This window comes from Mesoplodon bidens (assembly GCF_964165515.1).
Source record: "Mesoplodon bidens genome assembly, chromosome: 2".
Taxonomy (NCBI): Eukaryota; Metazoa; Chordata; class Mammalia; order Artiodactyla; family Ziphiidae; genus Mesoplodon; species Mesoplodon bidens.
In genome coordinates this window covers 28546755-28561045 of record NC_138177.1, presented here as the reverse complement: position 1 = coordinate 28561045, position 14291 = coordinate 28546755, and the positions used below count along the sequence as shown (strand labels likewise).

Genomic DNA, 14291 nt, shown 5'->3' with positions numbered 1-14291 from the left:
TGAGAGGCCCGCATACTGCAAAAACAAAACAAAACAAAAGAAATGCAGGTCATGATGTCTTAGGGATATTTCTGAATTGTCCTCCAAAGTGGTTGTGCCGCTGTCTCTCCAGACCAATAGAATATGAAGGCTATAAAACTTAAACATTTTTGCCACTGCGTTGTTGGTAATAAACAATATCTCTTTGTTTTAAGTTGCATTTGCCTGAGTTCTAATGAATTTGATCTTTTTCTCATGTCACTACACTTCTGGAATACCTACCCTGTGAAGTTTGAGTTTATATATACATGTGAATATATGTATATTTACATATGAGTATACATCCTTTTTCTTTTATATATATATATGTATTATATATACAGTCATCCCTTGATATCCATGGGGGATTGGTTCTGAGGCCTGCCAAGGATACCAAAATCTGCAGATGCTCAAGTCCCATAGTTAGTCCTCCATATCCTTACATCTGCGGATGCAACCAACCACAGATCATGTACAGTTGGCCCTTAAACAACATGGGTTTGAACTGCCTGTGTCCACTTATACACACATAAGTTTAAACCCATGTTCACATATAAATGGGCCTGTGCAGTTCAGACCCATGTTGTTCAAGGGTCAACTATACATCCTTTTTCTTTTATGTACTTAGAAATAGTTTTTGCAGTCTAATGTCTTTTTTTTTTTGTTTGCGTGACATATCTTTTTCCATTCTTTTACTTTCACCCTATTTGTGTCTTTGAATCTGAAGTGTTTCTGTTGTAGAATGCATACAGTTGGATCATATTTTTTTAATACATTCAAACAATCTGCCTTTTGATTGGCATGTTTATTCTATTTACCATTAACATAATTACTCATAACGGATTGTCATCTAACACTTTGTGTTTTCTATATGTCTTTTATCTTTTTTTGTTCTTCTGTTTCTCCATTACTGCCTTCTTTTGTATGAAATATTATCTAGTATACCATTTTAATTCTTTTGTTGTTCCTTTACTGTGTTTTCCTGAATTATTTTCTAAATGGTTACCCTAGGATTACAGATACCATCTTAAATTTTAAAAATCTAGTTTAAGTTACTGCCAACATAATTTTAACAATATACAAAAACTTTCCTTCAATATACCTCTATTCCCACCCCATACCTTTGTACTATTATTTCATACATATTACATCTGCATACATTATCAGCCTATCAGCACGTAATATAATTATTGATGTATGCATTTTAAAATCAGATGGAAGAAAATAATACAATAAAAAATATGTTTATAATGTCTTTTATATTTATATATAGAGAGAGTTACCTTTACCGGTGCTCTTTTTTCTCTGTTTGGATTTAAGTTACTCTCTAGTGTCCTTGCATTTCAGCCTGATGGAATCCCTTTAGTATCTCTCATAGAAAAGTTCTACTAGCAACAAATTCTCTAAGTTTTTGTTTACCTAGGAATAACTTTCCTTCTGTTTAAAGGGTAGTTTTGCTGGATATAGAATTACTGGTTGACAGTCTTTTTCTTTTACAATTTGAATATGTCATCCCACTGGCTTCATGTCTGCATGGTTTCTGATGTGAAACCAACTGTTAACCTTATTGAGGACCATGTGTACATGTTGAATTGATTTTCTCTTGCTATTTTCAATATTTGCTTTACCTTTGGCTTTTGCTAGTTTGACTTATGATGTGTTTAGGTGGTCATATCTTTGAGTTTATCTTGCTTGGAATTTGTGGAGTTTCTTGGATATATAGATTAATGTTTTAAGTCAAGTTTAGGAAGTTTGGACCATTATTTTGTTAAATATTTATTTAGCTCCTTCCTCTCTATCCTTTCCCCTTGGGACCCCCATGTTAGTAAGCTTGTTGATGTCATATAGGTCTTTGAAGCTCTATTTATTTCTTTCTGTTCCTCAGACTGGATAATCTTAATTAACCTGCCTTTACATTTGTTGATTTTTTTTTCTAATTCACATCTGCTGTTAGGACCATCTAATGAATTTTTCATTTCAGAAATCATACTTGGAACTTCAGAATTTCTATTTGGTTCATTTTGTATAATTTGTATCTCCTTATTGATATTCTTTGTTTGGTGAGACATAATTCTCATACCTTCTCATATTTTCCTTTAATTCTTTAGACATGATTTCCTTTAGTTCTTTAAATATATTTACAATAACTTCACATAATTTAAAATCTTTGTCTCATGAGTTCAAAATGTGAGCTTCCTCATGGACAGTTTCTACTGAATGCTGTGTTTTCTGAGTAAGGGATATACTGTCCTGTTTCTTTGCATGTGTTGTATTTTTTGTTGTTGTTGAAATAATATTGGGGCAACTCTGGAAATCAGATTTCCACTCCTTTCCGGACTTGTTATATTTGCTGTTTATTTGTATAATGAGTTTCCTGGATTAATTAATTACTGTAAAGTCTGTATTCTTTGTCTCTGCAGTCACTGAAGCCTCTGCTCAGTTAGTTTAGTGGTAACTAATGAGTAGATAGAGATTTCTTTAAATGCCTGGCACAGAGTTTCCCAGCCTTTTCTGAGGGGCTGTGGGTATGTACATGTGGGTGGGAGGATGTCTTCAGTGCTCAAGGAAGTAGTTTACAAGCCTTAGCCTTCAATTCCTGCTTGAACATTGCCTCAAGTTTGGCCAGAGATGAGAGATTAGACACTTTTAGGTCTTTCCCTGGCATGTGCACATTCCTACATGTGTGCCGGGCCTTCTGGAGTCCCAGGAATGTGTTGGAGTCTTTCAAAGACCCAGTGAATATCTCATTTCCCAGTTTTTCCTTTTAAAGTGTTTTGGTCAGCCTCTTGTTACCTCAAGTTGGCTAGGCTGCTGCACATAGCTGCAATGTTGCTGCTGGTAGTTTTCAACAAATGCCCTGGATCTAAAGCTGTTTGTAAGAGCAATCTCTGAGTCAGGTCAAATAAAGCCAAACCATGGGAATGGAGCTTTTCAGCAAGTATCCTGATGGATGAGATATTGACAGTTCACTGGAGTGGGAATTTGGGGGGGCACCACACTGTTCTACTTCCTCCAGTTGTTGCTGGGCTACTGTTTTTCACAGATATCATGGTTGTGATGCTGTTGGTTTTCAAAGTTTCCACAAAGTTGCACAGAAGGGATGGATTAGGGCACGTTGAAATGCCACAGAGCTCACTGTTCTTACCAAGTCAGCCATATTTCTTAAATAAACACTTCTTGAGTTTTTATAAAACTAATTTCCAGAGTTCTAAAAGAGTTGATTTTGAAAACATTTACCAGTATTATATTTGCTTATGGAAGAGTGGATTTTTGCAGGTCCTTACTCTGCCATTCCTAAAGCTCTTGGCCCTGGAATTCATTTTTGTTGAAAGTGAAAGGTAGAGATGTTATTTTATTTTTTTCCACATTGTATAGCCAGTTATTCCAACTTAGTTATTTTTTTGTTAACATCTTTATTGGAGTATAATTGCTTTACAATGCTGTGTTAGTTTCTGCTTTATAACAAAGTGATCAGCTATACATATACGTACATCCCCATATCTCCTCCCTCTTGCGTCTCCCTCCCACTCTCCCTATGCCACCTCTCTAGTTGGTCACAAAACACTGAGCTGATCTCCCTGTGATATGTGGCTGCTTCCCACTAGCTATCTATTTTACAACTGGTAGTGTATATATGTCCATGCGACTCTCTCATTTTGTCCCACCTTACCCTTCCCCCTCCCCGTGTCCTCAACTCCATTCTCTACATCTGCATCTTTATTCCTGTCCTGCCCCTAGGTTCTTCAGAAGCACTTTTTTTCTTTTTTTTTTTTTTTTTTAGATTCCATATATGTTAGCATACAGTATTTGTTTTTCTCTTTCTGATTTACTTCACTCTGTATGACAGACTCTAGGTCCATCCACCTCACTACTCAATTTTGTTTCTTCTTATAGCTGAGTAATATTCCATTGTATATATGTGTCACATCTTCTTTATCCATTCATCTGTCGATGGACACTTAGGTTGCTTCCCTGTCCTGGCTATTGTAAATAGAGCTGAAATGAACATTGTGGTACATGACACCTTTTTTTTTTTTTTTTTTTTTTCTTTTTGCGGTATGCGGGCCTCTCACTGTTGTGGCCTCTCCCGTTGCGGAGCACAGGCTCCGGACGCGCAGGCCCAGAGGCCATGGCTCACGGGCCCAGCCGCTCCGCGGCATATGGGATCCTCCCAGACCGGGGCACGAACCCGTATCCCCTGCATCGGCAGGCGGACTCTCAACCACTGCGCCACCAGGGAGGCCCCACATGACACCTTTTGAACCATGGTTTTCTCAGGGTATATGCCCAGTAGTGGGATTGCTGGGTTGTATGATAGTTCTCTTTCTAGTTTTTTAAGGAACCTCCATACTGTTCTCCATAGTGGCTATATCAATTTACATTACGACCAAAAGTGCAAGAGGGTTCCCTTTTTTCCACACCCTCTCCAGAATTTATTGTTTGTAGATTTTTTGATGATGGCCATTCTGACTGGTGTGAGGTGATACCTCATTGTAGTTTTTTGATTTGCATTTCTCTAATGATTAGTGATGTTAAGCATTCTTTCATGTGTTTGTTGGCAATCTGTATATCTTCTTTGGAGAAATGTCTGTTTAGGTCTTCTGCCCATTTTTGGATTGGGTCGTTTGTTGTTTTTGATACTGAGCTGCATGAGCTGCTTGTAAACTTCAGAGATTAATCCTGTGTCAGTTGCTTCCTTTGCAAATATTTTCTCCCATTCTGAGGGTTGTCTTTTCATCTTGTTTATGATTTCCTTTGCTGTGCAAAAGCTTTTAAGTTTCATTAGGTCCCATTTGTTTATTTTTCTTTTTATTTCCATTTCTCTAGGAGATGGGTCAAAAAGGATCTTGCTGTGATTTATGTTATAGAGTGTTCTGACTATGTTTTCCTTTACGACTTTTATGGTGCCTGGCCTTGCATTTAGGTCTTTAATCCATTTTGAGTTTATTTTTGTGTATGGTGTTAGGGAGTGTTCTAATTTCATTCTTTTACATGTAGCTGTCCAGTTTTCCCAGTATCACTTATCAAAGAGGCTGTCTTTTTTCCATTGTATATTCTTGCCTCCTTTATCAAAGATAAGATGACCATATGTGCGTGGGTTTATTTCTGGGCTTTCTATCCTGTTCCATTGATCTATATTTCTGTTTTTGTGACAGTACCATACTCTTTTGATTACTGTAGCTTCGTAGTATAGTCTGAAGTCCAGGAACCTGATTCCTCCAGCTCCGTTTTTCTTTCTCAAGATTGCTTTGGCTATTCGGGGTCTTTTGTGTTTCCATACAAATTGTGAAATTTTTTGTTCTAGTTCTGTGAAAAATGCCATTGGTAGTTTGATAGGGATTGCATTGAATATGTAGATTGCTTTGGGTAGTTTAGTCATTTTCACAATGTTGATTCTTCCAATCCAAGAACACGGTATATATCTGCATCTGTTTGTATCATCTTTAATTTCTTTCATCAGTGTCTTATAGTTTTCTGCATACAGGTCTTTTGTCTCCTTAGCTAGGTTTATTCCTAGGTATTTTATTCTTTTTGTTGCAATGGTAAATGGGAGTGTTTCCTTCATTGCTCTTTCAGATATTTTATTCTTAGAGTATAGGAATGCAAGACATTTCTGTATACTATTTTTGTATCCTGCTACTTTACCAGATTCATTGATTAGCTCTAGTAGTTGTCTGATAGCATCTTTAGGATTCTCTATGTATAGTATCATGTCATCTGCAAACAGTGACAGCTTTACTTCTTCTTTTCCGATTTGGATTCCTTTTATTTCTTTTTCTTTGATTCCTCTGGCTAAAACTTCTAAAACTATGTTGTATAACAGTGGTGAGAGTGGCCAACCTTGTCTTGTTCCTGATCTTAGAGCAAATGGTTTCAGTTTTTCACCATTGAGAACGATGTTGGCTGTGGGTTTGTCACATATGGGCTTTACTATGCTGAGGTAAGTTCCCTCTATGCCTACTTTCTCTAGGGTTTTTTATCATAAATGGGTGTTGAATTTTGTCGAAAGATTTTCTGCATCTATTGAGATAATCATATGGTTTTTATCCTTCAGTTTGTTAATATGGTGTATCATATTGATTGATTTGCATATACTGAAGAATCTTTGCATTCCTTTTATAAACCCCAGTTGATCATGGTGTATGATCCTTTTAATGTGCTGTTGGATTCTGTTTGCTAGTATTTTGTTGAGGATTTTTGCATCTATGTTCATCAGTGATACTGGCCTGTAGTTTTCTTTCTTTGTGACATCTTTATGTGGTTTTGGTATCTGGGTGATGATGGCCTTGTAGAAGGAGTTTGGAAGACTCCAGACTCCTTGTAGAAGGAGTCTGCTATATTTTGGAAGAGTTTGAGAAGGATAGGTGTTAGCTCTTCTCTAAATGTTTGATAGAATTCACCTGTGAAGCCCTCTGGTCCTGGGCTTTTGTTTGTTGGAAGATTTTTAATCACAGTCTCAATTTCATTTCTTATGATTGTTCTGTTTATATTTTCTATTTCTTCCTGGTTCAGTCTTGGAAGGTTGTGCATTTCTAAGAATTTGTCCATTTCTTCCAGGTTGTCCATTTTATTGGCATATAGCTGCTTGAAGTAATCTCTCATGATCCTTTGTATTTCTGCAGTGTCAGTTGTAACTTCTCCTTTTTCATTTTTTCATTTCTAATTCTATTGATTTGAGTCTTCTCCCTGTTTTTCTTGATGAGTCTGGCTATTGGTTTTTCAATTTTGTTTATCTTCTCAAAGAAACAGCTTTTATTTTTATTGATGTTTGCTATTGTTTCCTTCATTTTTTTTCCTTTAGTTCTGATCTGATCTTTATGATTTCTTTCCTTCTGCTAACTTTGGTTTTTTTTTTTTCTTGTTCTTCTTCTTTCTCTAATTGCTTTAGGTGTAAGGGTAGGTTGTTTATTTGAGATGTTTCTTGTTTCTTGAGGTAGGATTGTATTGCTGTAAACTTCCCTCTTAGAACTGCTTTTGCTGCCTCACTTAGGTTCTGGGCCATCGTGTTTTCATTGTCATTTGTTTCTAGGTATTTTTGATTTCCTCTTTAATTTTTCAGTGATCTCTTGGTCATTAAGTAGTGTATTGTTTAGCCTCCATGTGTTTTTATTTTTTACAGATTTTTTCCTGTAATTGATATCTACTCTTATAGTGTTGTGGTTGGAAAAGATACTTGATATGATTTCAGTTTTCTTAAGTTTACCAAGGCTTCATTTGTGACCCAAGATATGATCTATCCTGGAGAATGTTCTGTGTGTGCACTTGAGAAGAAAGTGTATTCTGTTGTTTTGGATGGAATGTCCTATAAATATCAATTAAGTCCATCTTGTTTAATGTATCATTTAAAGCTTGTGTTTCCTTATTTATTTTCATTTTGGATGATCTGTCCATTGGTGAAAGTGGGGTATTAAAGTCCCCTACTAAGATTGTGTTACTGTCGATTTCCCCTTTTATGGCTGTTAACATTTGCCTTATGTATTGAGGTGCTCCTATGTTTGGTGCATAAATATTTACAATTGTTATATCTTCTTCTTGGATCGATCCCTTGATCATTATGTAGTGTCCTTCTTTGTCTCTTGTAATAGTCTTTGTTTTAAAGTCTATTTTGTCTGATATGAGAATTGTTGCTCCAGCTTTCTTTTGATTTCCATTTGCATAGAATATCTTTTTCCATCCCCTCACTTTCAGTCTGTATGTGTCCCTTGGTTTGATGTGGGTCTCTTGTAGACAGCGTATATACAGGTCTTGTTTTTGTACCCATTCAGCCAGTCTATGTCTTTTTTTTTTTTTTTGCGGTATGTGGGCCTCTCACTGCCATGGCCCCTCCCGTTGCAGAGCACAGGCTCCGGACGCACAGGCCCAGCAGCCATAGCTCACGGGACCAGCCACTCCGCGGCATGTGGGATCTTCCTGAACCGGGGCATGAACCCGTGTCCCCTGCATCGGCAGGTGGACTCTCAACCACTGCGCCACCAGTGAAGCCCCCAGTCTATGTCTTTTTTCTGGAGCATTTAATCCATTTACATTTAAGGTAGTTATCAATATGTATGTTCCTATTAGCATTTTCTTAATTGTTTTGGGTTTGTTTGTGTAGGCCTTTTCCTTCCCTTGTTTTTTCTGCCTAGAGAAGTTCCTTTAGCATTTGGGGTAAAGCTGGTTTGGTGGTGCTGAATTCTCTTAGCCTTTGCTTGTCTGTAAAGTTTTTAATTTCTCCGTTGAATCTGAATGAGATCCTTGCTGGGTAGAGTAATCTTGGGTGTAGGTTTTTCCCTTTCATCACTTTAAATATGTCCTGCCACTCCCTTCTGGCTTGCAGAGTTTCTGCTGAAAGATCAGCTATTAACCTTATGGGGATTCCCTTGTATGTTATTTGTTGTTTTTCCCTTGCTGCTTTTAATATTTTTTCTTTGTGTTTCATTTTTGGTAGTTTGATTAATATGTGTCCTGGCCTGTTTCTCCTTGGATTTATCCTGTATGGGACTCTCTGTGCTTCCTGGACTTGAATAACTATTTCCTTTCCCATATTAGGGAACTCTAATTTATTCAAATATTTTCTCAGAACCTTTGTTTTTCTCTTCTTCTTCTGGGACCCCTATAATTCAAATGTTGGTGCATTTAATGTTGTCCCAGATGTCTCTGAGACTGTCCTCAATTATTTTCATTCTTTTTCTTTATTCTCCTCTGCAATAGTTATTTCTACTCTCTTATCTTCCAGGTCACTTATCCGTTCTTCTACCTCAGTTTTTCTGGTACTGATTCCTTCTAGAGAATTTTTAATTTCATTTATTGTGTTGTTCATCATTGTTTGTTTGCTCTTTAGTTCTTCTAGGTCCTTGTTAAACGTTTCTTGTAATTTCTCCATTCTATTTCCAAGATTTTGGATCATCTTTACTATCATTACTGTGAATTCTTTTTCAGGTAGACTGCCTATTTCATCTTCATTTGTTTGGCCTGGTGGGTTTTTACCCTGCTCCTTCATGTGCTGTGTGGTTCTCTGTCTTCTCATTTTGCTTAACTTACTGTGTTTGGGGTCTCCTTTTCGCAGGCTGCAGGTTTGTAGTTCCCATTGTTTTTGGTGTCTGCCCCCAGTAGCTAAGGTTGGTTTAGTGGGTTATGTAGGCTTCCTGGTGGAGGGGACTAGTGCCTGTGTTCTGGTGGATGAGGCTGGATCTTGTCTTTCTGGTGGGCAGGACTGTGTCTGCTGGTGTGTTTTGGGGTGTCTGTGACCTTATTATGATTTTAGGCAGCCTCACTGCTAATGGGTGGGGTTGTGTTCCTGTCTTGCTAGTTGTTTGGCATAGGGTGTCCAGCACTGTAGCTCGCTGGTCATTGAGTGGAGCTGGGTCTTAGTGTTGAGGTAGAGATCTCTGGGAGAGCTTTTGCCATTTGATATTACGTGGAGCCGGGAGTTCTCTGGTGGTCCAGTGTCCTGAGCTCAGCTCTCCCACCTCAGTGTCACAGGCCTGACACCTGGTTGGTGCACTGAGCCCCTGTCAGCCACATGGCTCAGAAGAAAAGGGACAAAAAAGAAAGTAAGAAAGAAAAAAATAAAATAAGGTTATTAAAATAAAAAATAATTATTAAAAATAAAAAGTAATAAAAAGAAAATAAAAAGGAAAGAAAGAAAGAAGAGAGCAGCCAAACCAGAAAACAAAGCCACTTATTGTAACAAGCGCTAAAAACTATACTAAAAAAAAAAAAAAATGGACAGACAGAACCCTAGGACAAATGGTAAAACCAAAGCTCTACAGACAAAATCATACAAAGAAGCATACATGTACACACTCACAAAAAGAGAAAGAGGAAAAATATATATATATTGTTGCTTCCAAAGTCCACCACCGCAATTTTGGGATGATTCGTTGTCTCTTCAGGTATTCCACAGATGCAGGGTATATCAAGTTGATTGTGGAGATTTAATCTGCTGCTCCTGAGGTTGCTGGGAGAGATTTCCCGTTCTCTTTGTTCACACAGCTCCTGGGGTTCAGCTTTGGATTTGCGTGTAGGTCTCCTGAGGGCATCTGTTCTTTGCTCAGACAGGACCGGGTTAAAGTAGCAACTGATTAGGGGCCTCTGGCTCCCTCAGGCCCGGGGGGAGGGAGGGGTACAGAATACGGGTTGAGCCTGTGGGCGGCAGTTGCCGGCCTGTCGTTGCACCAGCCTGAGGCGTGCCGTGTGTTCTCCCAGGGAAGTTGTCCCTGGATCATGGGACCCTGGCAGTGGAGGGCTGCACAGGCTCCCTGGAGGGGAGGTGTGGAGAGTGACCTGTGCTTGCACACAGGCTTCTTGGTGGCTGTAGCAGCAGCCTTAGCGTTTTATGCCCGTCTCGTGTCTGCGCTGATAGCCATGGCTCGCGCCGTCTCTGGAGACAGTTTAGGCAGTGCTCTGTAGCCCCTCTCCTCGCGTACCCCGAAACAATGGTCTCTTGCCACTTAGGCAGGTCCAGACTTTTTCCTGGGCTCCCTCCCGGCTAGCGGTGGCGCACTAGCCCCCTTTAGGCTGTGTTCATGCAGCCAACCCCAGTCCTCTCCCTGGAATCCGACCGAAGCCCGAGCCTCAGCTCCCAGCCCCGCCCGCCCCAGCGGGTGAGCAGACAAGCCTCTCGTGCTGGTGAGTGCTGGTCGGCACTGATCCTCTGTGAGGGAATCTCTCCGCTTTGCCCTCTGCACCCCTGTTGCTGTGCTCTCCTCCATGGGTCTGAAGCCACCCCCCATCTCTGCCAGTGAAGGGGCTTCTAGTGTGTGGAAACCTTTCCTCCTTCACGGCTCCCTCCCAGAGGTGCAGGTCCCGTCCCTATTCTTTTGCCTCTGTTTTTTCTTTTTTCTTTTGCCCTACCCAGGCACGTGGGGAGTTTCTTGCCTTTTGGGAGGTCTGAGGTCTTCTGCCAGCATTCAGTAGGTGTTCTGTAGGAGTTGTTCCACGTGTAGATGAATTTCTGGTGTATCTGTGGGGAGGAAGGTGATCTCCTCGTGTTACTCTTCTGCCATCTTGAAGGTCTCTCCCCAGCTTAGTTATTGAATACTCCTCCTTTTCCCAGAGATTTGAAATGACTTTTCTACTATATGCTGGCCAATTTTTTATTCAATAGATACTTCTTGAAAGCTTATTCTGTGCCAGATACTGTTCTGATATATTCATAGATATGTTTTGATGCCCTCTTTTCTTTTCCATTGTTCTGTTTGATAATTTACATACCAATATCATACTGTTGTTGTTATGTTTTGTTTTGTACTTTGACTAGAGTTTTAGAGTATGTAGGAGAAATGTTCCAATTTGTTGTTTTCTTTTTTTTAAAGTGGTGTTGCTGGTCTTTGTACGTTTTCTTACATATTGTTTTGAGATCACTTTATTATACTCTCTGAGAAAATCTTAACAGAATTTTAATTATGACTGCACTCAAATTATAAATTAGTTTTGGGTTATATTTTGATCTGTTGTAAACTTTGTAATTTTCTTTTGGTTTATTTCTTCATAACCTGTGTATAATTCCTATAGCTGTATTTTTATTGAGACATTTTTCTGTTCTTTAGTAAAGAAGAAAAATGCGAAATTTGTGACATTATAGTACATCATTTTCCAAAGTATATTCTAAGAAATGTTGTATCCTCTGGATTATAAGGATGAATGCCTTTGGAAATATTGGATTAAGCTAAGCTAAACCAGATTCTTTATTAAGTAGGACTTTTCTAGAGCTTTTACGTATTACCTATTTATTTGACTTCAGAATAATTTTGTTCAAAACCTATATTATACCAGTGCTCTGTATTATGAATATGAATAATACTGTGAAATGCTATTATACTGTGTTTTTCAGTTTGTATAAAAAATTCCTCACTAAGTGGATTAGTAATATAGTGAATTCTTATTGTTTCATAATCTGAATGGCCAGAAAGCTCAAATAAACTAAATACTTTCATTACCATAATAAATACTTATAATGCAGTCCACAAAGTACAATAGATCCTCAATGCCTGTTATAGAAAGTTGAATTATGATCACTATATAATACACAGATATTTTAATTTTTAATGATTTTAAGATTTAGTCAGCCATGTAACAGTACTAATTTGAAACTAGTCTCATTACTTTATGTTTACTTAATGTATAGTAATTCTCATTAATCAATTCATTACCTTTTTCAGGAAAAAGGTGTAACAGGGATGTTTATCAATCTACCCTAAAGCTAGTTTCCTGAAAAATTTTTTGCTCTATTTATGTCCGTTGGCATCAATTTAACATGACATTAAAATATTAGACTATTTTTCTGTGTATAAGTTTTATTTGATTATTATTAATTTGCTTTAGTGAAGTCAGTGTTAGCCTGCTTTAAACTGCTCATTATTTTTTTAGACTTAATCTAATTTTTCACTTATTCATGAACACATTAAATCAGATGTTAAAAAAAAACTGGCACTGCAGTAGCAAGTGGAAACGAAAATTAAGAAATAAATGTTTTTTTATTATTTTATTTTCACCCATAGTATACTTACTATGTTACTTTATTTAAATCTTATTTTATTTTTCTATTTACAGTTAGACTTAAAGCTGCATGTTGTGAGTTTTATTATTTCAGTTTTAAAAATAGCTTTCTGTGTTGGAAAGAAGCATCCTACTTTTTGTCCCAGTTCTATCTTAGCTTTGTTATTTATTGATAGTAGACATTTAAAACCAATTACCCTTTATGTCAGAGGCAAGGTGAGTGATCATTTTTGTACATCCCCTTTTTCTTTAGAAACTGCCCTTGGTGCATTAGCAAGAGTCCTCAGAGAAGACTGGAAGCAAAGTGTTGAGTTAGCTACAAACATAATATACATCTTTTTTTGCTTTTCCAGGTAAGTGTAAAAATTAGGAAATAAAAGTACTGATCTATATCTATTTCTCTCTGTCTGTGTCACTGGTTTAGATAGTAGATCACTAGTTTTCTCAGTCTTCTTACGTATCTAACTCTGCTCTGCCTCTGAACTTCTATTTCCGATTCTCTGTCCTCTTTGTTGTTCTGTCTTTCTTTCAGTCTACACTAACCAATGCATATACATATACAGTAGGATAATATAATGGTTTAGAGTTTAAGAGTTATGGGCTCTGGAAATAGACTCTCTGGCTTTGAATCCAAGTCCTGCTGTCTATTAGCCATGTGATCTTGGTTACATTACTTAACCTTTCTGTGCTCAGTTTCCTCATCTGTAATTGTGGATAGTAATAGGAGCATTCTCTTCAGGAAGGTATTAGAAAAAAGCCTGACCCAGAGTAAGTGCCAGTAAATGTTACTGTTTTATATACAGTTGATCCTTGAACAACATGGGTTTGAACTGCGTGAGTCCACTTATACATAGGTATTTTCCACTAAATATGTACTACCATACTACACGGTCCCCCAGTTGAAACTGTGGTTGCAGAACTGCAGATATGGAGGACCCACTATAAGTTATACTTACATTTTTGATGATACAGAGTGTTGGCACCCCTATCCCTTGCATTGTTCAAGGGTTAACTGTGTGTGTGTGTGTGTGTGTGTGTGTATACACAATATATGTTTGTAAACACATACCTGTTATGTATTCATGTATTTTATTTATACACATATATTCTTTAGAAGGATACTTATTGAGACATTGTGAAAAGTTTCTGACTTCTCAGAAATTCTAGGGAATTTCTTGCCTCTGTTCTAAAAATGGGCCAGCATTAGCAAATAAATATTTACTGAATAAATACTTGGATGAATAAATTGTCTAGGATACATATATAAAACCTGATTGCTAATACTTCACTAGTTTATTTCCTGGTATCAGTTTTATTCAATAATAGTACTGTTATATTATTAGTTTTGTTAGGTGGTAGTCTGAAATTTTATTTTGAGGGTATCTGAATAGTTAAAATGGTGGTTAATTACAAAAATGTGTTTTGTGTAATTTCTAACTTAAAAATAATTTCGTTTCAGGTAAGTGTTGTGTGTTAAAATATATTTAAAGTAATCGTACAATTTCAAGTCTTTTTAGTATACTGTGGGCATATTCATTTATTGAAATATGTATATCAAGTCTATTTTACATTGTTTGTACCAGTGTTTATCCAAAACAGATTTCCTGAAGTCACAAAATGTATTCCTTTAAATACATACTAAAAACTCTTCTTTAAAGCTTTTCTCAGTTTCATGGACTTATCACTCACTATAAAATTGGAGCTCTGTGTATGAATATCATTGATCATGAATTAAAAAGACATGAGCTTTGGCAAGAAGAACTTTCTAAGAAGAAGAAAACTGATATCCTTTG

At 37.3% G+C, this 14291-nt stretch overlaps 1 protein-coding gene across 2 annotated transcripts in view; it reads left to right on the top strand.

The window, feature by feature from the left end:
* Positions 1-14291, top strand: part of KIFAP3 (kinesin associated protein 3) — a 161003-nt gene that overhangs the window by 26301 nt on the left and 120411 nt on the right. For both annotated transcript variants that reach the window (XM_081224620.1, XM_081224621.1), the window contains exons 6-7: positions 12752-12851; positions 14157-14281. In XM_081224620.1, coding sequence (XP_081080746.1) covers positions 12752-12851; positions 14157-14281 — 225 coding nt within the window. The remainder of the gene's footprint in view (positions 1-12751; positions 12852-14156; positions 14282-14291) is intronic.